The 25,704-nt window shown below is 42.1% G+C and overlaps 1 protein-coding gene across 13 annotated transcripts in view; it reads right to left on the bottom strand.

The window, feature by feature from the left end:
• Positions 1-25,704, bottom strand: part of PHF20 (PHD finger protein 20) — a 190,082-nt gene that overhangs the window by 109,122 nt on the left and 55,256 nt on the right. For 12 of the 13 annotated variants that reach the window (XM_075900752.1, XM_075900754.1, XM_075900761.1 and 9 more), the window contains 4 exons: positions 10,369-10,753; positions 9,232-9,339; positions 4,380-4,559; positions 3,616-3,792 (listed from right to left, as the gene is read on the bottom strand). In XM_075900752.1, the coding sequence (XP_075756867.1) occupies positions 3,616-3,792; positions 4,380-4,559; positions 9,232-9,339; positions 10,369-10,753 (850 nt within the window). The remainder of the gene's footprint in view (positions 1-3,615; positions 3,793-4,379; positions 4,560-9,231; positions 9,340-10,368; positions 10,754-25,704) is intronic. The other variant, XM_075900759.1, reaches the window with a different exon arrangement.

The following is a 25,704-nucleotide window of genomic DNA, read 5'->3' as shown; positions in this document are numbered from 1 at the left end:
AGGAAGGTTCTAAGAGGTAAAAGATGTCAGGTTCCAAACCTCTTTAAGGGATATGGGAAATTCTCAATTCAACTTGGTAGGCAAATGAAGAAGCAAAAGACTAGCAATTGTTTTAATTCTTAATTCTAAGAAAGACTTGATTTTTTTCCCTAAAATTAATCTAAGAAACTGCTTGACATCCCAAATCATTAATATGTAAAAACTTAAACAACAACGAATAGTCTGGTAGCACTTTAAAGACTAACAAAACCTGTAGATGGTATTATGAGCTTTCCTGGGCACTGTCCACTTCTTCAGATGACCACAGTCCTACACTCCAGTGATCTGAAGAAGTGGGCTGTGCCCACGAAAGCTGATGATACCATCTACATGTTTTGTTAGTCTTTAAAGTGCTACCAGACTATTTGTTGGTTTTTACGTTTATCCTGTACAGACTAACTCGGCTACCCTTCTGAAGTATTAATATGTAGACATACAGATCACAAATTTATTTTAAAAGGTGTCAGAACCTGAGTTAAGAGAGCTGAAGGTTCTCGGTTTCTAGTGTAATAATTGATATTAGAAGAAAAAGTACTCTTTATACTGCTGTAGTTTGTGATGCCTCCAACTCTTACTCTGAATTCAAATCTCAACAAATAACTAATTTTCGGTTATTTTGTTTTCAAGTATATATTTGTAGGTCTCTCCATACTTTTATTACTAATTTTGCAACAAACAATTCTAAAAGGCACTTTAGTTTACAATTATTGGTAATCAAACATTTTGAAACTATTTAAAAACTTTGCATTCTAAACAAAAATACAAAAATTATATCATGGAACATACTGGGCCAGACCAAAGGTCCATCTAGCCCAGTATCCTGTCACCCAACATTAGCCTATGCCAGGTGACCCAGAGGGAATGAATGGAAATAGTAATCGAGTGATCAAGTCCCTGTAACCCATTCCCAGCTTCTATCAAATAGAGACTAAGGACACCAACCATGTCTACTCTGGTTAATAGTCATTGATGGATCTATCCTTCATGAATTTAATGTAGCTCTTTTTTGAACCCTGCTACAGTTTTGGGCTTTACAATATTCTCTAGCAGGGAGTTCCAGAGGTAGACTGTGTGTTGTGTGAACTAGTACTTTTTTTGTTTTAAATCTGCTGCTTATTAACTTCATTTGGTTACCCCTAGTTCTTGTGTTATGCTAATCAAAATGTTTTACAACCTATTCCTGTTAATGATTCTAAGGCCAGAAGGAATCATTGTGTCGTCTAACTCATTGTCCTGTATAACACAAGGCAGAGAACTTCACCAAAATAATTCCTAGAACAGATCTTTTTTAGAAAAACATCCAACTTGAGCCTTAAAATGGTCACTGATGGAGAATCTACCACAAAACCTGAATAAATTGTTTTAATGATTAATTTCTCACTTAAAAATTAACACCTTATTTTCTAGCCTCAACTTCCAACTAATGGATCATCTTTTTCCTTTCTCTGCTATACTGAAAAGCCAGCTATTAAATAATTGTTGCCCAAATAGGTATCTCTAATCAAGTTACCCCATAATCATCTACAGCACCTTGAGAAAAGTCTAAGAATTTACATGTAAAACTATTTATAAAAATTAATTTTAAAAATGGGTCCTTTAAGAAACTGAATACACTGCGTCAAGATAATTCAGGATTCATGAAGTCTAATGTATTGTCTATTAACATAGACATTAACAGAGAGGTCAATACTTAATCTATCTGGTGTGACAGGTAGGATTTTTTCCTTCCATTCTTGGACGAACTTTCAGGTGTAAAGGCTGCATAGATAGTCTCCTTCAGGGGCAGGCAGTAAATTTTTTCTTTCAGAACGGCCATGATCTATCATTGCTTTGAACAAGAATTAAGCCACAGGATAGCCTTAGTAAAGATGACAATCATCTAATCCACCTGTTTCCAACAGTGCCACAGCACCATCTTCCCTAAAGGTAGTTTGGTTTCATTGCCAATGACAGCAATGGGAACAAGGACCGTCTTAGCTACAGGTAAGCTGTTTCTCAGTCTCATTGAGAAGATTGGAAAATGGCAGCCATTTTGAAAGAGGGCGTTTCATGAAATTAGGTAAAGGAGATTTTTTTGCCTAAGCAACGCCTGAAGAAACTTTTGGTTAAGAAGAATAGCAGCAAAAGATGACAATGCCATTTAAAAAAAAAAATCTATTTGTTGCATCAGATCTACTTAACAGAGATGGAGGAATAGGAACTGTGGGGTATATGTACATAGGGATGTAGACGGGCAGGAGAAAGATCAAGTGTGTACAATCTCCTCTAACAGTGTCAAGAAGCTGTAAATCCAGAACAACTGTTCAATATACTCTGGCTGCTTGCACTATTTCAAAATAGCATACACTAGCAAGAATGAACGGATTAATCAACCCTATAAGTTAAATTTCCTATCTTCAGATAACTGAAATTTTCAGACCATGACATTTTGGGCCTTCTAATTTATGGTTTAAAAATTGTAATAATTATAATATATATAACAAGAAAGCTCCCAGACAAATACTACGTTAAAATGGAGTTAGTTTTTAAAGTATGTATTATGATGTTTAGAGTAAAGAAACATTAACAAGAGATGTCAATTATCCCTACAAAGAATTATAGCCCCCAGAAAATTCAAAGGTCAACATAAGAAAATGCATACATTTTATAATGTGGAAATGCATAGTTGGGATGCCCCAACAATCTTAATTCTCCCCTGAGAAATAAAAAGGAGAAAAATGTACAGAAGAAATGCATATCACTTTAAACATCAGTTTAATTTGGGACCACAAAACAAATATATCAGTCATGATGTTAGTCTTTGTTAGTCTTTAAAGTGCTACATTGTCCTGCATTTTGCTTCAGCTACCCCAGACTAACACGGCTACATTTCTATCGTTATTTAATATGATAGACTTTGGAGTTACCTGGCCTTTCACATAGATAAAACCCAATTTGAAGTCCAAAATTCCCACTGTGCTTGCAGAAAATTATTAACAACCCAAAGCTAATCTATAATAGCAGAACCGAGAGCATCAGAACTTAAAGCTTGTATTTTTCCTTTATCGAGGATTCACAGAAATGCTCGATTAACCCCACCTCCATTTTTTTAAATAGGGATGCTAGAATATATCTGTACACACGATTATCCAATAAGCTTAGGACCATTGATTAATTCTAATGGTTACAGCTGCACCCTCTACCCCCCTGCTGCCTCTATCAAGAGACAGCAAGGGGAAGGATGGGAGTTGGTGCCTGTGGGGAGCCAGGCAGCAGCGTGGAGGCAGGTGGGGGATGGAGGGTGGGAAGAGGGCAGGCAGGAGCCAGTACATGCGGAAAGCCAGATTTCAAGCTTGCTCCGTGCGCGTACTAGCTCCCATGGGGCCACCTACCCCTTACACTGCTGCCTCTATCAGCACCGCCTCACGCCTGCATGTAAATTTGTAAATACTGAAAAATTTGTTAACATCCCTAGTAAATCGTCGTTGAGAGAAATGGTAGCAAGGGAAAAGATGCCTAAAATGAGCATTCTATCAAAAATACACAAAAATGCAACAGACATATCACATTTTAAATTTATTAAATCTAAATCTGAACCTGTAACAGAAGGCTCTTGGCTTTCAGTAGGTGCAAAGGAAAGCTCATGGTCATCAGATTTTTCTTCCTTTAAACTGATGTTCTCATCAATTGGTGTGGTTGATGACACATCTCCAGAAGATTGAGATGCTTGTTCACAGGAATTTTGGTCAGACTTAACAGGAATTTCTAACTGAACTAAAAGAAAAAGAAAAAAAGGTTTGTGGAGGCAAAATACACAAAAATAATCAGATAGACAAAGCACTGGAGCACTCTAAATCACAAGACCTAATGCAAAAGCAGACCTGTTGTGTCTCTCCATTTGTGTGTTAGGTGGATAATAAGAAAATGTGAAACAAAACCTGCATTCCCCTCCCTCTTAATTTTTGAATAAGCATATCCAAAGTAATACAAGCACGGTAAGGCAGGTAGCGTCATATTGTTTGGTGTTTGTTCAGAGCCTAACAATGCAGTGCTAGTCTACGACCAGGGTTCCAAAGGTGCAACAGTAATTAATAAGTGACTAAATGAATGGTTATTCTATCGAGTTCAACTAGTTCCAACAAGGATACCCCTATCTTCGAGAAACTGTTTCTCTGGATTATTTGGACAATCTGTCCACAGTGTAAGTGAATTCTAATGTGTCAAACTGCACACAAAATTGATTTCACATTCAGCTTTAATCAATCTTCTCTGCAAGGCAAAGTCACTTAATAACAGTTTATAACACGATTCAACTCTTGGCTATCATTACCCAAAAGCATACCATTACAACAAATACTTACTTTCCTCAGGTTCCTTTGGACTGGATGTAGGATCTTTCAAAGGTCCAATTTCAACAAAACTTTTTTTTACAAGATCTGTATTTACAATCTCATGACTACCACTGGATGAGAGCCTTGAGGATCGTCTCCTAATTTGGTCTCTTTCATTGCTGTCTGGAGAGTTTTTCAACTTTTCCTGAGCTAAAAGGCATAATAAGTTCAATTTTATTGTGAAATATGCTGTTAATCATGAAAACATTAAAGCTTGACAATGCCTGCAGGTCACTTATGCCTCTACCTCTCTCACGTTATTGAACTGCTAAGTAACTTCCCATTCTCCTTTGAGTGATTGTCCATGTGCAGGTTCCACTGCTTGCAACTACTAAGCAGGGATATTATGAAACAGAGATGGAACCTTGAAGGCTTTTGGAGAACATAGAATGCAACACTTTTCACTGAAAACACATCCAGAAAACATGATCTATGAGACGAGGAGTCCTGTGGCACCTTATAGACTAACTGAAGTGTAGGAGCATAAGCTTTCGTGGGCAAAGACCCACTTCGTCAGATGCATGTAGTGGAAATTTCCAGAGGCAGGTATAAATATGCAGGCCAGGATCAGGCTGGAGAAGACAAGGTGGATCCAATCAAGAAGGATGAGGCCCACTTCTAGCAGCTGATCTGGAGGTGTGAATTCCAAGAAAGCAGAAGCTGCTTTTGTAGTTAGCGAGCCATTCACAGTCTTTGTTTAATCCAGAATTGATTGTGTCAAACTTAAAGATGAACTGTAGCTCAGCAGTTTCTCTTTGAAGTCTGGTCCTGAAGTTTTTTTGCTGCAGGATGGCTACTCTTAGATATGCAATTGTGAGTCCAGGAAGATTGAAGTGTTCCCCTACAGGTTTTTGTATGTTGCCATTCCTAATATCAGATTTGTGTCCATCGATTCTTTTACGTAGGGACTGTCCAGTTTGGCCGATGTATATAGCAGTGGGGCATTGTTGGCACATGATGGCATATATTACGTTGGTAGATGTGCAGGAGAATGTACCAGTGACAGTATGGCTGATCTGGTTACGTCCTGTGATGGTGTTGCTGGTGTATATATGTGGGCAGAGTTGACACCGACGTTTGTTGCAAGGATTGGTTCCTGAGTTCGAGTTATTATGGTGCGGTGTGTAGTTGCTGGTGAGAATATGCTTCAGGTTGGCGGGTTGTCTGTGGGCAAGGACCGGCCTACCTCCCAAGGCCTGTGAAAGCGAGGGATCATTGTCCAGGATGGGTTGTAGATCACTAATGATGCGTTGGAGAGGTTTTAGCTGGGGACTGTAGGTGATGGCCAGTGGTGTTCTGTTGGTTTCTTTCTTGGGCTTGTCCCGTAGCAGGAGGCTTCTGGGTACACGTCTGGCTCTGTCGATCTGTCTCCTCACTTCCTCGTGTGGGTATCGCAGTTTACAGAATGCTTGTTGAAGATGTTGTAGGTGTAGGTCTCTGTCTGAGGGGTTGGAGCATATGCGGTTGTACCTCAGTGCTTGTTTAAACAAAGACTGTGAATGGCTCGCTAACTACAAAAGCAGCTTCTGCTCTCTTGGAATTCACACCTCCAGATCAGCTGCTAGAAGTCGGCCTCATCCTCCTTGATTGGATCCACCTCCTCATCTCCAGCCTGATCCTGGCCTGCATATTTATACCTTCCTCTGGAAATTTCCACTACATGCATCTGACGAAGTGGGTCTTTGCCCACAAAAGCTTATGCTCCTACACTTCAGTTAGTCTATAAGGTGCCACAGACTCCTCGTCGCTTTTGCAGATTCAGACTAACACGGCTACCCCTCTGATACATGATCTATGAGGAAAGATTAAAAATTGGGTTTGTTTAGTCTGAAAAAGAGAAGACTGAGGGGCTGTGATAAAAGAGTAAAAGGATGTTATAAGAATGGAGAAAAATTCTTCTCAACCTCTGAAGATAGTACAAGAAGCAAGGAGCTTAAATTGCAGCATGGGAGGTTTACTCTGGACAACAGGAAAAAACTTCCTGTTAGAGTGGTTAAGCGCTGGAATAAATTTCCTACAGAGGTTGGGGAATCTCCATTATTTAAGAGTAAGTCAGATAAACATCTGTCAGAGATGATCTAGATGGTGAATAGTCTGACCATGCAGGAAGGGGACTAGATTTGATAAGCTTTCAAAGTCTCTTCCAATTCTAGTATAATAGGATTCTATGAAGTCATGGGGATTAGAAACATAGCTTTCATTTACACATGCAAAAGCAGTTTCATTTACATATGCTTTTCATAACTGTTCAAGGAATACTCATTAAAAAGTCAAACAGTAATAGAGAGGTAGTTGTGTTAGTCTGATCTTTCTAAAACAAAAGGAAAAACTATGTAGCACTTTAAAGACTAACAAGATGATTTCATAGCTGATAAGCTTTCGTGGGCCAGACCCACTTCCTCAGATCATATTTTGGAAGAGAATTGGCATGACCATATATACCCAAGAAATACAATGAAAAAAATGAACACATCATTAAACTGACAAATCAGATTTAGTACAGAAGGTGGGGCCAGGGAGAACGAGGGGAGGGAGGGAATAGCTATTTATGAGTCAATGAATGGATAATCAGGGGTGATAAGTGGGAAAGGTATCTTTGTAACGTGTAAGGTAATTAGCATCTTTGTTAAGGCCCATTTGTAAAGTGTCAAATTTAAGCATGAATGAAAGTTTTCAAGTTTCCCTCTGTAATCTGGGGTTAAAGTCTCTTTGAAGTAAGATGCATGTAGTAAGGTCATTAAGACTATGTCTAGGTAGACTGAAATGAAAACCAACTGGTTTTTCCTTGTGAAGATGTCTGATGTCTGTTTTGTGGACATGAATTCTTTGGTGAAGTATCTGTCCAATATACATAGCAGGAGGACACTGTTGGCACATGATGGCATAAATTATATTTCTGGATGAACAGGAATATGTGTCCTTGATCATATAACTGACATGGTTAGATCCAGTGATGGTGTCAAGACATTAAAGTAAAGCCAGCTACACTTAGAGCCATGGAGTGACAGTGTCCTTAACCAATGAGAATACCCTAAACAGGCCTTTGAAGAACTTGATCACAGTTGGATAGGAGGTGGATGATGGGCTAAGATTGACATCAAGTGTAGCACCTTCATTGAATTCAAGGATAAATTCCTTGGTTTTATCTTGTACACATCAGAATTCAAGATATCAATCAATCAATTATAAGGGGTAATGGACCTCTACTGGCACACATGTGAAAAACTTACAGGATGACACCTTAAGGCAGGGGTGGGGAACCTCAGGCCCGGGGGCTGGATACAGCTTGTCAGTATCTGGTCCCCGAAGCTCAGGGCTCACCCCCAATACTGGAACCCACAACGGTGTTACCCCACCTCACATGACTGAAGCACACAAAGTCTACTAGCCTGGGCCCCATAAGGCACTGGTGTACAAAGGGAATGCAGGGCATGTCTTTCTCCTTCTCAATTGGGTGGCCACATCAGTGAGGTTTTTTGCTTCCCCCCCCCCCCACCTCTTTTTCTCACATATGCGCAGCCCTACCCAAATAAGGTTCCCCAGCCCTATGTTTTACGCGATGAGCTTAAAAACCCCACAGAGCCAACTGGCAAGGAATTCACTGTTCTGATAGCAACTCCTGTCACGCCGGACAAAACTCACACCTATCATATTGTTCTAATATTGACGTATCAAGAATATCAAGATATCAAACGAAAACTGCTGATAAACCGATCATTAATATCACTACATGAGAAATTATGTATACCTACTAATATTAAATGTCTAATCTTTAACTAAAGGAAGAAACAGGTTTCTTCCAGGCAGGCAGGCAGTTTTCTCAACATCAAATGTAAATTAAGAACAGCAAGCCAAAAACAATGGGAGGTATATTTCCACAGGTTGACTGTGGATTAGGGATGTGACTAGTTACATGGTAAGCAATGCCCTTACCTGGTGATGCTTACTGGTTATGGATAACATCCCTACTCTGCATTGTGTGAAAAAAAATACTTCCTTTTGTTTTAAACTTGCTGCCTACTAATTTCATTTGGGGACATTTGAGCAGTAGAAAGGCTGGTAGTGTACAAGAGCTGACAACACAGCTATCACAGGGTAAACTCCCTTTACACTAGCAACAAGGGCTCCACAATCCTGGGCACCAGAGAAAGTGTCACATGAGGCTATTCCTGACTGAAGAAGAGCAGGTATACTCTCTGATCAACAACTATCCAGCTTCCATTCCCCAAGACAAATATTTCCAATAACACTCCACCCTCCCTTGATTTGTGATTGGGAAACCAATGTTGCCTCCTGAAAGCAGAATGAAGGTTGTATCATGGTCATTGCCAGTGATCTGGTGGCAGTGTCTGCTGCATCCAGAGCTTCTTGTAGGCTTACCATAACCACAACATCATCTTCTGAGACTCTTCCCACAGTCTGCCCCTCAGGGCTGAAGAAAGTTTATCAGAAGCAGATCCTATATTGATATCTACTCCCAGCCTCCCCTCTGATCTAAGAATACAACAGCAGATGCTTTTACAATTCCTGAAGGTCTCAGCAGCTCAACAGGGCTTAGTACACGATGACACTAACTTCAAGGCTCACAACGAGTACCCTTTTCAACTCCAAACTAGTTTCTTGGGATTGTCTCTGGCAATGACCATGCTTTCAGAAGGCATCCCCTCTAAAGTGTAGGTGGCAACAGGAGGTTTCACATTTGAAGTACCTGAAGCTAGTGGTGGGTGACAACCACAAAAAATACCATCTACCTGAATCCCCATCTCTGATACTTGACATCATAAATACGTTGTTTAATCCAGATACTTGTTTTAATACTCACACAAGTTTTTTTCAATCCGAGGACGTTTCGATGGGACTTCCCCTCCTTTGGGTATCTTCCTCCTCCTTAATTCTAATGTTATTGACTGCAATGTTTGAGAACTTTGCGCTATAAATTTAGATAAAACCATAGGAAGGAAAGTTGACTTTTACCATTGAAGTCAGTTAAACTACTTACATGTCTATATTTTTAAAAATTCACACTCATTTTTTCATAACTTTCTCATAGGAATGTGAACAACTAGTCGACTATCCGATAAGCAAATGCTTATCCGATAGCAGACATACTAGTCAACTACTCACTTCCGCACCCCCCTCCCTCCACTGCCTCTATCAGAAAGAGGCAGCAAGGAGGGGGAGAGCTGGGGACCGGCTTCAAAGTGGCAGTGCTGCATGGAACCCAGGGTCAGCTGGGGACTCCTCCACTGGTCCCAGGCTCCATGTGGCACTGCCACTATGAAACGCTGTGGGGAGCGCAGGGCCAGAGGGGGACTGCTTGAGTCCCCCACTGGCCTCATGTTCCCCACAGCGCTTTCACCTTTGAAGTGGAGCAACGCCACCAGGGCTGTTTCTACACTTCAAATGCGGAGGCACTCTTATTGATTCATCAAATTCAATTAGCCAATTAATCAAAATTTTACATCCCTACTTTCTCAACAACAAATATTACTATCTCTATATAATTCTGGAATATTTTGTTCATCTTATTAGCTATTTTGGCACATCATGATTAACTCTTATAGTAAGCATATTAATTTAATCATGTAATGCCATTTATATAATCACATATTGTCATATTAGCGTGTCTATATATCAGTTCTGCAATCATCTCCTTAAAAACGATGTCTCTATTACTCAATTTTTTGACCTCTCTACCAATGCCACTTAAACACAACCAAACATGTCGCTGGCTGTCATGACCTTAAGGCTGTAAAGAATGAGCTGAGCTCTATCATTTCCACAGTAACGATTGATTAAAACAAGTGCTATCAAAGCAACATTTATTTCCACTTAATTGAAACAAAAATTCCCAAGCCCCAAATCAGTAAAGAACACAATGCTGACTGAGCAACTCAGCATTTCCAATTCCCTAGAAGAATTTTAGAAAGCTGCCTAAATATGCATTTTAAGTACTAACCTGTTGGAGGTGTTATAGGTGGTCTGCCACGTTTTCTTTTAGTTTCTTTTGTGTTTTCTGGTGGACTTTTTACACTTTCATTTTCAGATTTCTTCTCAACTTGTGTATCTACTGAATATTCCATGTCATTTTCCGATATATTTTCTTTGTCTTCTTTCCCATTCTTAGGTATATTTTTTTCAGAGACCTTGCATTTTTCTGAGATAATTATTTTTCCTTCCTTATCTGGTTGTTTTGATCTTTTTTCTGTCTTTAATGCCTTTTCATCCTTGCCCTTCTTAGTATTCTCAGATGCTTTCCTCTGTTCTTTAAACTTCTCCCGTTTTTCAGGAGATGAAGGGATTTCGTGAACTCTTTCCTTAGGCCTAGCATTACTCACAATGTTCTAAAATAGAGAAGATAGGAAGTGAAAAATACATGAGTCTTTGCATTTTGAAATGGTTAAATACAACAAATATTTAAAAACCAAAACACACAATAAACAGGAGTTGAAGTTTCATCAATATAACTCATAATTAATGCATTATAGACAGAGCTACAGTAAAACCTGCCACGAGTGACCATTCAGGGGAATCAACAGAAGGGGTCACTTGTAAAGGTGGTCTTTCCTCAAAGGCCTGATGTCAAATACACACTTTTACAATGTATAAAAAGGCTACTAGTGGTAATACTTACAATGTTTTTCATTATATTCTGGTTTCAGCCTCAAATTATTCTTCCCAGGAGTTCATGGGAACCTTTGCTACCCCCATCATCAATTTGTATGTCACTGTGAGAGTTGTCACATGGCTTGAAGTCTTCTAGTTTTGTAGCAGGCTCTGACTAAAGAATGGCCTCATCAGCTATTGCAGTGTCATTAAACACTTCTCAACTGGCACAGCAAAAACACTTGCCACATGTTAATGACTCCAAAAGGAAGCTCATATTCATTTTCTAGATTAAGATCTTCAGTTGGTCAGTCTGCATTTATCAAAGCATTTTTTGATGCTTGGCTCAGTCTCACTCCATGCTCAATGAGCAGAGAGTATTGCATCCAAAAGTAAAACCCAACTCAAAAACCACTGGACCCAATGAAGTTAGCTCAGATTCCCTCTGATGAAAAAATATAATTTGCTGTTTCAGTTTTAGAATGTGGATAATTCCAGCATCTATAGGCTGTAATACAGGTGCGCTATTTGGGGGAAATGAAGCAGAGTTTAATATTTATGAGTTTAACAGGAATATGGCCTATGGTGTCTTCTGCTAAGAGAATTTTACATTCCTGTAATAGCAATCTGAAGTCAAATCATTTTTCCAGATGCGCAGAGTTCATCTATGCTTTTCTGTTAAATTCACATTCCACAAGCAACTCCTTGACGTTCAACTTGCCAGAGCCTCATGGATGTTGGGATTTAGCCATCAGCATACACTTTTATTTCCGTTCATGTGGCTACATAAAGTAAGGGTCACTCTTGGAATGTTTCACACATTGCTTGCCTTTGACATGGAGGATTTTGCTAACTCTGATATCTTTAAAAATAGTCCAGTTTCATCTATATTACGTATAATCTCTTATGATTTCAGCAAATTTTTGCTTCCAATCTGCAACTATGTCTTAATTAATGTCGCCATGCTCATGCATGATATGCCAAAAGCAAGGATGTCTGTCTCTCTCAAATGATTCAAGCCCAGTCACTGCTGGTTTTAAACTCCCCACTTTCCAATTCCTCTGAATTTCATGGCTTGGATTTGTAACACTGGGCCAGAGACAATCCATGATGAGCAACATTGCATTTAAACGAATCATAAGTGAGAAACTTGTTTGTTTCTAGTTTGAGCAGAGGAAGTTACTCACCTTGGGCAGTAACAACGGTTCTTCAAGATGTGTGTCCCTGTGAGTGCTCCCCTGTACGTATCAGGCACATCCTGGTGCCGCAGATAGGAATTTTGAAGAGCAGTAGCCAGACAGACCGTGCATGCACAGTCAGTTTCACGCACCGTTCAAACAGTTTTCCTCGTGCGCGCGGCCCAGTTCTTCTCGGCCTCCCGAGTATCTAAAACAAAACAAGTACGAATAGAGACTCCAAAGTGGGGAGGAGGGCAGGTAGTGGAGCACCCACAGGGGGACACATCTCAAAGAACCATTGTTACTGCACAAGGTGATTAACTTCCTCTTCTTTGAGTGATGTCCCCATGGGTGCTCCACTAGAAGTGACTTCCCAGCAGTGTCTGAGAGCACCTGGATGGTGGGACTCGGAGTCATGGTCTAATAGTGGAAAGTACTACTGAGGCCACTGACGAGACCACAGCCAAATGGTGTAGTATAGCGTAATGCTTTATAGAAGTGCCATTAGATGACCATTTGGCTGTCTGACAAATGTCCCTAAGAGGAACTCCTCATAGGAATCCATTAAGATCAACACAATCCATTAAGATCAACACAATCCATTAAGATTCATTAAGATCAACACAATCCATTAAGATCAACACAATCCATTAAGATCAACACAGACTAACACGGCTACATCTCTATCCTCATAGGAATGGCATGGATGTCGATATGGCTCTGGTAGAATGAGCATTGGATGCTGATGAGAATTGTTTGTTGTGGACGGTGTAGCACTTCTCAATACAGGACACAGTGAGATTCGAGATGCATTAAAAGGAGAGTGGCTGTCCCTTATAACAATCTACTGGAGACACTAGTAGACGCTGGGTCTTCCTCAAGTCCTGCGTTCTGTCCATGAAAAAGGCTAGTGCTCTACGTACATCGAGGATATGTACTAATGCCTCTCTAATGGAGGTGTGAGGCTTGGGAAAAAATGCCAGAAATCAGAAGGTTTGTTAATATGAAACTCTGAGCAAATCTTAGGGATGAAAGCTGGGTGAGGGCAGAGGTTATCACCTTTAGAAAGACCAACTTCATTGTGACTATTTGTAGAGGTTTTGTCGCCAGTGGTTCAAAGGGTGGTTTGGTGAGGGTGTCCAGGACTAGATCCAAGTCCCATGGAGGTGGTGGGACACACTGAGATGGTTAACCTTGAGGAACCATTTAGCGGTAGAGTGCGAAAATATGGATATGCAGTCTATAGACAGTCTGGAGACAGTGATAACTGCTAGATGTACTTTTAATGATGTGATAGCTAACCCAGAGTATTTTAGGATGAATTTGAGGATTTCATGCAAAGGTACAATATGTGGGTCCAGCTGCCTATTGTTACACCAGTAGACAAATCTTCACCACTTTTGTCCTTCTTGCGTCCTTCCTGCTATGTATCAGGACCTGTTTGACTTGTGAAGAGCAGAGGTTCTCACAGTCCAAGAACCAATGAGGAACCATGCTGTCATTTGGAGAGCGTGAGGTCGAAGAAAGGTCCTGTGGTTTTGGGTCAGTATGTTGGGAAGTTTGGGAAGGGGATAAAAAGAAACATCCCGAGAAAGAGAGGGAAACCATTGCTGGCGAGCCCATGCAGGTGCTATAAAAAATCACTTTTGGCTTCATACATGTTCATCTTTTCTATGTCTCTGGGGATGTGCATGGTAGGCGGGAACGCATAGCGCAGTAGACCTTTCCAGTTAAGGAGGAAAGTGTCACCTTGCCGATCCTGGCTCTGGAACAGTACTGCCTCCATTTCAAGTTTTTGTAGGAGGCAAAGAGGTCTATTTGAGGAAAGTCCCAGCAGCACAAGACGTATAGGAAAACATCTCACTGGAGTCCCCAGTCATGGTGTGGTGCAAAGTGTCTGCTTAGAGCAAGGGTTCTTAACCTTGTTACCTTCACACCTCCCCTGAAAGTAAACTTCATGTTCACACACCTGAGAGCCATTTTGTGCACAGCCTAGCCCCACCCACTCACCTGACAGGAAGCTAAGGGGCGTGGCTAGGATAAGAACTCTGCCAGGGAGCTCAGTCGGGGCCCAGCCTCTGAGGGAGACAGAGGCCTGCCCAGAGCTCCTGGCTAACGAGGCTGAGACCTGGCCTGGGCTTCCCACAGCCACCTTCCCTCAGGCCAGCGAAAGCTTCCCTGCCTGAGCCGCCGAGGCCTGGCCAAGCCGACCAGAAGGGCTACCCTCTGACCTAGAGGAACCCATGGCTCTACAGGTGCCTGGCGATTCGGAGAACTGGCCTGAGCTGAAGCCGAGGCCTGCCTGAACCCTAGGACCTGGCGAGCCAGCTGGATGCAGCCATCTGAGCTAATTCCCAAGTCCGATGGCTAGTGGCACTGTGGGGTTAGCAAACTCCATTACAATGCCTAAATGAATAATACGAGCTTTTTACTTTGAACCTTCTCTTAACAAATTTACGTAATATTTGAAGATGAAAGTCAGCAATGCTCGCATACTGTTATTGTAGTGTGTCATCACATAGGCCTGATTGATTCGCACTGCTATCGTACTGTGCCGATTTCTAGAAGTAAAAAGAAATTACTGTTTATAATTTTAATTCATAATATTAATTAAGAAGCATTCTAAACTTTAGAATTTTATTCAGTGAGAAGGCAATTGCGATAAATTTTCTTGGAGGCACCTCACACCTCCCCTGTATCCTCTTCACGCCTCCCCTGGGGAGGTGTACCTCACTGGTTAAGAACCCCTGGCTTAGAGCCTCCACCGCAGTGTTGCTGATTCCTGGTAAGTATGATTCTATAAGCGTGATCTTCTTGTGGACACACCAGTTCCATAGGTGAACTGCCTCCATACAAAGGAAGTGGGACTGGGCTCCTCCTTGGTGACTGATATAGTACATCACAGCGATGTTGTTGGTGCAGATGCTGACTGTGGCACCAGAAACATGTGTTTTGAAATGTTTGCTGGCATTGAGAACAGCCCTGAGCTCTAGGACGTTGACATGCAGAGTTGCTTCCAATGATTTTTAAGATCGTCCATAGATGACGTATCCCCCTGGGGATGACTGGGGCTTCGTCTGGAGATGACAAGGAACGATCAGTCGGGGGAGAGAGGGGGGGGGAGTAGATGGTTGAGTGTTGGGTTCTGATAACTGACCCTTCACCAGTTCCGAATGGTGCAGTGGGGAGAAAGGTATATGTGGTGGGCTGTGATGCCTAATGGTAGGCAGAAGGGACGGCTCATAACGTTGTGGATGAGGGGGTCTGTAGCAGCAGGGCGACCAGTGTCTTGAATATGAAGATTGGTGGCAATGACAATTAACTGACCAATACTGTGAACGGCTGTATTTGTACCAATGGTGATCCTTGGGGATGAGTGTCTGGAAGGGTAGATGCTCCTGTTTTCCTCCCAGCACACTGCACATCCTGATATGGTTGGGGAATGGTAAAGTGTCACAGAGCCCCTAGAGGAAGGGAGAGGAGAGACACATGTGCCTCAGGTGGGTGGTGCAATGGAAAGCATGCCCCGGTGTAGGAGGTAATGGAGAGAGAGACTTGCAGCACTGTGGTGGTGACTTCAGTGCCAGTGGTGAAAGGGACGGTGCTGGCAAGAAGGTTGGCGAGGGAAAGCTAGGGCTACGAGATCTATCTGATTTTCCACACTCCTTCCTCTCTGCCGGGGGGAGGAGGGGTGCCCATGCCGATGCAGCCAGTAGTGCTGGTGCCACGGACTGCGGTGCGGGAATTGTAGGTGCAGCTCCTGGTGCCTTCAGTGCTAGGCGCTGGGAGTCGGTTCCCGTTGTCAGTAGTGACAGTGCCCTGGGACAGTTTTTCAGGTCCTAGAAAGTCTTTGGACCATTGGAGGCGGTACCAGACACACTGGGCTTGTCCACAGTGCTGACCCTGGTCGTTGGTGCTGGTGGTAGAGAGCGTGCCAGAAAATGCGCTTTTCAGGCAGAGACCCAGTAGTGGGGGAACAAACCCTATGTTTTTGGGCCCTGGGGGGGTCAGAAGGAGCTGTGGATGATGTTGATTCCGAAGGCAGAAGCGCTTTATCCAACAGGAGCATGAAGAGTCACATCGCTCTGTCTCTGCAAGCCCTGCCTATAAGTTTTGAGCAATTTGGGCAATTCTGAGGCACATGTGCCTCTCCAAGGCATCTAATACAAGAAAAATGCATGCGTTTGTGACCAGTGTCACATTTTTTTAAACCTAGTGAGCCCAACACTGTATGAGAGGAGCTATCGTGGGTTCACCTCAAGTTTAAGTATTTTTTGCCTTGTCGCTCTCTTCCTTTTTTCTGGTTGTTTCTTCTTTTTTTGGGGGGGGAGGGGGGGGGGGCAGAAAAAATAGCCAGTAAGCCAAATATTTTTTTTAACGAAGATCTACTAACTACAAGTATAACTATTAACAAGAACTAACAACTAACTACAAAATTCTTATTTTTGTGACTAAATAGCGAAGGAAAGGAGTTTGCTCCATCTGGGACCGAAGGCAGCAACAAAGGAGCTGGCGGGAGCCGGACTGCACACGAGGAAAAGGGTGTGAATTGCACGAGACGCTAACCACACATGCACAGTCCGGCTGACTACTGCTCTTCAAAACTTGGATCTATGGTGCCAGGAGAACAACATTCACTCGAAGAACATTTAATTTTCATTGAAGAATTTGCATTTCAATCAAATCGGTGAGGATGTCTGCCTTCCATTGTAACAAGTTTTGGATTTGTGTTTTTCCAATTCCAAATTTCTGGGCAATTTGACAGCAACACATGCAAGCTTTTGACTGTGACACTGCAGGTTGAAACTCTGTAGTGTGGTACGCTCTGGTCTGCATGATTTTAATTAGCTGGATATCCAGTTCTCATAAACGTAGCCAAGTTTCCCCGCAGTCCCATAAAGACTTTTCTACCAATACTTGCCCTCAGTGTTCCATGCTGTTATTTAGTTCTAATTTACCATGTCTTTTAAAAGCCCAATAAGCAGTAGAAGTGTTCATAATGCTACTAGACAATACTGACCTTCTGTGGTTCGGTAAATTCTCTGGTCCAGCACTGCTCAAGTCCCAAGGGTGCCAAACTAGAGAGGATCAACCTGTATTTTGCTTTAGTGTAAGGAATACTTTGGATTAGCAGGGCTCGACAAATTAGGCAATTTACTGACCTGTGGTAAGTAGATTTTAGCCTGGAGGGGCCGCGCAGCGTAGTCCGCATATGCGCAGCGTGCGCTTCCGCGCAGCTGGCAAGCAGGACTCGCCGCGGCTTGGCAAGCCCTACGGATAAGTATTTTTTTCTTCTTTTCCATATTGACTTTTTAACTTTAAACTGTAACATACAGTAATGTACACTATTCACATCCTTTAAAGTTACTGTTTGTTCAAGTTTCCAATTCATGGTGTGTACCAGGCTGTATAATGCAGTTACCTTAACATTCAAAAGAAAACAAAAATATTTCCCTATAAACAAAGAAACCAACAGACTGATCAGCGAAGATCTGTTTCTCCTATGGGTTTGTTTTTATAGATAGGAGTAAGAAAAGGTCATCAAAAGGAGTTGCTCTTCTCAGTTAAATTATAGGGAGGAAACATTCTGTGGTCTCTGCAAGAGGTCACTCATGACATATGGCCCCTCTTCAGAGGTAGTCACGAAGGCAGGTTTTACTGTATTCATAGTCACTGAACACAATCTATACATCAATTTCAGACAAACCTAATCATCTGCCAAAGTGCTATCAGCACTATTACAATGCATATTAATTTTCTACTTCATTTAAACACCTACAGAATACACAGTTATCTGTCATAGAATTGAATACCATGATGTGATTCTATGAACTGAGCTTCAAGAAACGCTGGACAAGATGCAAGTACAAGCATGCTGCCAAACCGTAGCATAATAGTCTCCAAGTTTTTCTTGGAATCTGTCTCAGCAACCTCAGACCTGTTTGAAAGCACTGATCTGACCCAGTGTTTTCATCTGGTATATTTTCTGATAGGAAAGTTAATTGTTAATATTCCTTTTAATACGGAAGTGAAGTAACTAAGCTCCACTTGAAAGAACGCTTCAGAAACAATACTGAAAAATTTAATTATAAAATCAAATATGAATATGTCAGAACTATTACAAATTGTACTAAGAGGTTTCTGTCTTGCAACCCTGAAAGTCTTGCAAATATCATAGGCACTAGGAAAAAAAAAAAACTTTCCCTAGTAAATACAGACTGCAAAGTCTCAGAGTGGGAGCGGTGTTAGTTTGTACCTGCAAAAACAATGAGGCACCTTAGTAACAAAACAGCTTTATTTAGGCATAAACTTTCATGGGAAAAACCCACTTAATCACATGAATTGGAGTTACAGAAGCAGGGGTATATATAAGTTAATATTTGTGTTAATGAAGCTAATCAAGTCATGGATCAGACTTCAGTCATACAGTCTCACTGATCAAATAACTGAAAGATTAACATTCAGACTGAGGAATCCTGTCAGGAAAGGATGAAAAAATAATCCAACCCTCCTCCCTCAAAACAGGAATATGGTAAGCAGAAAAAGCTGTTATGGCAAATCCCAAATCTATCAAGAATAAGAGACAAAAAAAACCAAGAAATTAAGTCTTAGGTAAGAACTTGTAACCCCATTTTTGGATTTTGCATAACCTTTTCAGTGATTCCAAAAGATGACTAATAAAACAACAAAATTAAAACAAACCCACTCACTACACAGCAGGTTCATCTGATCCAATCTTGTGATTTCTCTAGTTTGCTATGGCATTTTTCATTCTTTACATATTTAGGGCTAAAGGAATTACTTTGTTCTGAAAGGCCACTGCTCATACCCTTTCATAACCTAAGAAATTCTGGAATTCTAGCTCCCCATTTCAACAACATTTAGACAGTCTTCTGTGCCAGCGTCTGTATAGCCTGTTCCCTAATCAAAGGAACAGAAGAATCAAAGACAGTTTAAAAATACTATTTTTCCAACCTTGCAGACAATAAGTCTGCAGTTTCACAACAGATGAATGACTTTTTACTACCAAATCCAGTAACCCTTTATACACACAGATTTGACCAGAGTTCATACTCCTGGGGAAATTGTACACCAATTTGCACCAGAATAACATTCTACACACAATAGGTGCTACAGAGTGTTTGACCACCACCACCAGAGCCCAGCTCTTCAGCTTGCAAAATCAGGAAATGGCCCATGCAAGTCCCATGCATCAGCAGTTCCCAGCACTTTGTGAAGGAAGGTGGGAGCCAGCAGGAAATTTGCATATAAGCCAACACCACAGCATCTGGCTCTCGCTCCCTCTCTGGATTCTAGGGCTTGGGGATGTTGGTGGTGTGAATAACCTAGGCCGAGAGATCACCCTGTGGCTGGGCTACGGGGTGCAATTGCTTCAGCTAAGGAGATGAACCATGGCTGAGCTTTGGAGGGAATACAATGTGCTGGTGTCTGAAACAGGAGGGGCAGGATTCCCTTGAATTGTACCCATTCAACAACAAGATAACAGACACACACTAACTGGGTTGCATCTTTTTAGTTGTCTCTACGTATAGGTATTTTGAAATAAATTACCAAAGAAACTGGTATAATTATATTGTGTTATTTTGACAAATATACAAAATATTGTGCACAAAATAATTGTTGCAGAATTCCTCCCAGATGTAATAGATTCTAAAGCCAAAAGGGAGCAATGTAATCATCTACCCTATCTCCTGTATAACACAGATGAGAACACTTTCCTAAAATAATTCCTAGACCAGATCAGAATCATAGGATTGGAATAGATGTCTGGAGGTCATTGAGTCCACCCTCCTTGCCCAGAGCAGGACCAAGGCCAACTAAGCCATTCCAGCCAGGGCTCTCTCTATCAAGCCAGGATTTAAAAATATCTAAGGATGGAGATACCACTGCCTCCCTAGGTAACCCGCTCCAGCGCTTTACCAGCCACCTAGTAAAATAGTTTTTCCTAGTAACCAATCTAGACCTCCCCCACCGCAACCTGAAACCATTGCTCCTCATTCTGCCATCCATCACTACTGAGAACAGCCTCTCTTTATCCTCTCTGGAACCTCCCTTCAGTAAATTGAAGGTTGCTATTAAATCCCCCCTCACTCTTCCCTTCTGTAGATTAAGCCCAACTCCCTCAGCCTCTCATTCTAAGTCATGTGCTCCAGCCCCCTAATCATTTTGGTTGCTCTCCTCTGGACTTCCTCCAATGCAGCCACATCCTTTCTGTAATGGGTAGCCCAAAATTGGACACAATACTAGAGATGTGGCCTCATTTAAGAATTGAGACTCAAGAAGAATACAACACAATGCTTGGCAAATTGGTTTAATGGTTAATTACTCGCACCATTAAAAACATATCCTTTATTCCCAGTCTGGAAGTTGAAGGTAAACAGATTTAAGCACTGGATCATGTTACAGCTTCTCTACAAGACTAAAGAATCCATTATTAAAAATGTATTCCCTTTGTGGGTAAAGGCTAATCAAGTCCAGGGATGTAACAGTGTAGTTGATTAACCAATAAGCAAAAGCTTGTAGGTTAATGCTATAGACTACACGTATTTCTCTCTTCCCCTCTTCCTGCCAGTACATTTTTTAGCAGACTGGCCAGCAGCCTGGCTCAGCCCTAGTTTGTGACAGGCCTCGGATCTACCCCTCCTGTGGCTCTGCATTCCAAGTGTATTTAGAGTCAGGTGGGCAGGTAGCCCAGCTCAGTTCTGGCTCGTGCCAGGTCCAGGAGCTCAGACCTCACCCAGACTTTGCTGCCAGCCCCCGCTGCTGCTTCTAAGAGAGAGGCTGCTTTTTTAAACTGGTTCCTCTCATGGACCAGGTCCCATCTAGCACCCTGCACTGATGCCTTTGATACAGTGGATGATGGCCCCACCCCCGAGGACTACAGAATAGGTGACTAACCGATAAAATCTCATGAAGTTACTCGACTATTCAATTAACCATGGGGGTGCTTGGCTCTGGGGGAGGAGAGAGGCATTAGATTAAGGGGGCATAGGGGTGCCTGGCTCTGGGGGAGGGGGAGGCATTGAACCACAGCCCTTTAGTTCTTCCCTTTATACAAGCATACAATTCAGTGTTATTGCATGGTGTGTCATACTGTTTCTCAAATGATAGCATACAGTTTTTTTCCACTGAATGGAATGGAAACAAGAGTAGTGTAATATATACACACTCATGGGGCTGATTTGTGGTGCCCAGTTTAATTTTCATATGTCCTGAGTTTTAAGTACTTAACTGTACTGTGTTAATATTTATCTCATTATTTCCTTGGAATGTAGGCATTGCCAAATAAGCCAATGGGACCCTCTAGTTTAGTCCAGTATTCTAGCTACAAAAGTGGCCAATACAAGATGTGTCACAGGATGGGGTGTGAGTGTGTTTGCCTATGTGCTCAAGAAACTACAGTGGACAGTTATTCCTGGATAGGGAATGTTTCTTCTTCACTCCCATCAGTTTGTGGCTGGCTTATGACCTGAAACATGAGTGGGTTTTAATCTGTTTTTTATCCGATCTATGGTATTTTATATGTTTTCGTTCTCAAGAAGCCTTCATCCTTTTAAAAATCTTAAACTTTTGACCTCACTGCTATTTAATGGCAGTGAGTTCCACAGATGAATTGGGTAAAAAAAGTTTCCTTTTATCAATTTTAAATTTGTTATTTAAGTAAATGTAAAAAGATAGTCAATGAAGCTAGGTGAGGGCACACCATTAAACTTATTGTAATCCCATTACAATACTTTGTGTTATTTCCTGTACCTTTCCTTATGGATTTTACCCTCTCTCTTACCCTTTTAACATCTATTACATATTGAGCAAATGTTCTCTTTTTTATGTGTAGCTGGTCAGAAGGACAAGAAAACTGGGTGTCTTCCTTTACAGCAGCAATGCTAATTACTCCTAACAGTCCATATTTTTCAAAGTGTTAATTATTCTTTTTTTTTTTAAATATGGTTTCAACCATTGTTCCTGGTATTCAAGGCCATACTCTTTTTTTGTAATTCCAAGATCCATTTCTAGTGCCTTTAAGATAGAAATAATATTCACCACTCTCCAGTCCTCTACAAAGAACTTATTTTGATGAGACTGCTGAACTCCATTAGTAGCTCACCAAGTTCCTTTTTAAATTTCTTCCAAACCTATGATCATTTGATCTGCACCTACTGCTCTTAGATTTATCACTTTGTTCTAGCACCTCATCTTAAATACATCCACAGCGGTTGAGGAACAGTTTCTGTGGAAAGGGTATTACTTAGCTTCTTCACAATGTCTTCATTCTCCTTTATTTTTCTGTTTACTCCCTGGTAGTCTAGCAGACTCAACAGTTTCCCCTCATAGACTTCCTGCTTTTGAGAAACAAATATTTTTGTAATGTTTTGGCTGTTTGCTCATCAATTCCCACTTTGCACACCTGATAGCTATCTTACATTTTACCTATCATTTCATTTTCTGCTCTAATAGACTTAACTTGGGATGGGTTTCCAATTTCTGAAGGATACCCATTGGGCTCAAATAAGATCTGCTTTAAAGATTAAAAAAAGAAAGGAAATTATCCAGTTTTATATCCAAGTACCACTAGCCAGTCAAGGGTAACTGGGGCATACAATATTGCTAATAAATATACACTTGTACATCAGACAGCCAAAGGGCAATTAACTTGTTAGTCTTGCATGGATTACCTGTGTAAGAATATTACATGTACCTTTGAAATTGCAAAGTTTAAGAAATCATAAGGATAGCATAAAGGGCAGCTTTGCAAGCCATTTTATTCGTTTTGGTAATTGTCGGAGGAGGCCAGACCCCGCAAGGCCGGGGGGGGGGGGGGAGAGAGGTAAGGTTGACATCCCTTTTTACAAGGGCTGTAGGGTCTAAACATACGAATTCCCCTTTTTAAGATGAATACAGCCCTGCAGGCCTAGTCCAAAAAGTACTATTCCCTCTTTCAGGGAGAATACGGCCTTGCAGGCTTAGTCCCAAACACAGTTGTCTCTTTCTGGCAGGCTCTCCGGCCTGAAGGCCTAAGGCCCTGGTAAGTCTCCCCCAGCTGTTAGGGAGACGAGTGCTGTAGGGTACAGAGGCAGGGGGACGCAGGCCCTACCGCTCCACCAGGTCCCGAACTAGGGCCCTGTTAGCAGCGGACGCTTTTCATTGCTAGCTCAGCGGGGCTTCCAGCCGAAACATGCTGAGCTCCCGGGAGGGACAACCTGCCGCCCCAGATTACTTCCTACTGTCCCTAATGTTACCCGCTTCTCGGGGCATTACTTGATGGGTCTGACTCAAGAGGATGGCCTCCCTGCTCGGGGCTGTTGCTGAGGCTGTGGCAACTGCAATCGCTGCTGCCAGGGCTGCAGCCCCTGGGTCTGGTGTGGCTGATATGGCTGCAGCCAGTGTTGCTGCTCCTGGGGCTGCTGTGGCTGCAGCAGCTGCTTCCCGAGCGACAGGGGCTGCAGGGACTGGTCGGGAGCTCTGGCCTGAGCTCCTTCCACACTGGCGGTCCACCCAGACTGAGCTGCTCCGTTGGCTTTTATGCAGCTCCAGCACTTGGAGCATGCCCAGTCAGGGAAGAAGGGGGTGGGGAGGGGGGAAATCTTAGCGAGCCCCCACCCTCCTTTCAGTGTGGGGCACATCCGCCCCATCATAGTAATCCTTCTGGGGACAGACAGACACTTAGAGCAGACGGGGGAGGAGGGTATGGATGCAGAATAAGGCAGCCAATACAGATGTCATATTTCAATTCCATGGCAAAAAAAGAATCAGCATGTACCTGGTTTATACTGTGTGTCTAAAAAAAAATTCAAAGGCTAGTGTTTGCCAGGCTGAAGCAATTAATCTGAAATATGAGTCTCTCCCTCATTGTTTTGGTCTATACTTGTTTTTATTTCAACAAAACAAGTTACGTAACATAAAAAATTTAGAAGTACCTTAAATTTATATTTAAAATTATAAAAATTATTATATATGAGCAAATAATTTTACACAAATTATGGCATTATATTGAAAGACCTGAAAAAATATTATATAATACACTTAAAACAATCTATAATAATAATTAATTACAACTTTCCGATAGAAGTACACTGGTGGCCCTGAAAGCTATCCGTTTTCATTTGTGTGGCCCACAGTAGGCTTTGAGTTTGACATGCCTGCCTTAGAATCATTTCCTTGACTGTTTTCTGAATCTTCTCTAATTTATCGATATCTTCTTGAACTGTGGGCATCTGAACTGGACACGATACACCTTTGTTTGGCACTGGAATAACCTCCACATCTAAAGATCTCTACCATCTTAAATCCTGTGACCACACTAGCATTTTGGCCAAAGCATTGTCCTAGGAGTGCATATTCAGTTTATTATCCACCTTTACCCTGTGGGAGGCCTACTACTGGTCACCCATTTCTTCCTGGGGGAATTATGTGCCACTGCACAATGCAGAACTTTGTACAAATTAAGGTTGTGTGTGTAGAATTTCCTTTTCCCTCCTTCTCCCAGAAATGAACTGCAGAAATGTTGACTGTCACTAGGGGCCATTGGACCCAGCAGAGCCCAGCTTGCGAACAGAAGACAAGAGTGGGGGAAAAGGAAAACTGGAGGATTCACAGCCACTCTAGTGACCAAGCACACTCTGCAGAAAGAAGGTAGCAGCAAGCAGGAAACTCTTTGCTAGCCCACGACCAAGCATTAAGCTGTTTCACCCTCTGTATCCCTGGGCTTTGATGCATAGAGGATGAGAGTATCTAGGTGGGATGCTACCAAAGCTGGCATTGGGGAACACAGGGTGAATGTCTGGGCAGGGTGGTCAAAATTATGGTCCTGGGGAGGAAAGGGTGTGAGTGAATGGTCCTGGCCAATTTTAAAGTAAAGGAAACACCTGCAGTCTACAATAAATCAAAATGTGGAAGTATGTGTCCTTTAAATCAAGGGACACGTACCAGTCCCCTACATTAAGGGAAGGGATAATGGAAGCTAAGTTACCATTCTGAGCCTTGCCTTTCTTATGAAAGCATTGAGATCCCTGAGGTCCAGTATAGGAGTACGGGGTTCCCTTGGCTTTTGGGATTAGGAAATAGCAGGAGTAAAATCTCTTGCCCCTGAACTCTGGAGGAACCTCCTCTATCACTCCTAACTCGATAAGCAGTTGATGCTCATGAGCGGGGTCCTTGAAGAGGGATGGGAAAGGAAGGCGGGAGGGAACAGAACAGGAGAGAATCTCTCACTCCCACTGTGTCTAGGACACAACAGTCTAACGTGATGTGTTACTGCTCTGTAAGGATTCCATGGCTGCCTGATAGCTTGGGCAATAGTGCTTAAAGGCTCTTCCTGGCATGCCATAGTGCATGGGGAACAGACATAGGAATGCAAACTATCCCTTAAAAGCATAGGCACTGGTCCCCAGGGACTGGGTTCTGCCTTCCCTCCCACATAGGCACCTTAAGACAGCCCTAAACTAAACTAAGGCAATTCTAAATGAACAGCCAGAGGCAAACTGCTATTCAGC

The sequence above is a fragment of the Pelodiscus sinensis genome, chromosome 18, assembly GCF_049634645.1.
Source record: "Pelodiscus sinensis isolate JC-2024 chromosome 18, ASM4963464v1, whole genome shotgun sequence".
Classification (NCBI taxonomy): domain Eukaryota; kingdom Metazoa; phylum Chordata; order Testudines; family Trionychidae; genus Pelodiscus; species Pelodiscus sinensis.
The sequence above is the reverse complement of the archived record's forward strand: the minus strand, read 5'-3'. Positions and strand labels throughout refer to the sequence as shown.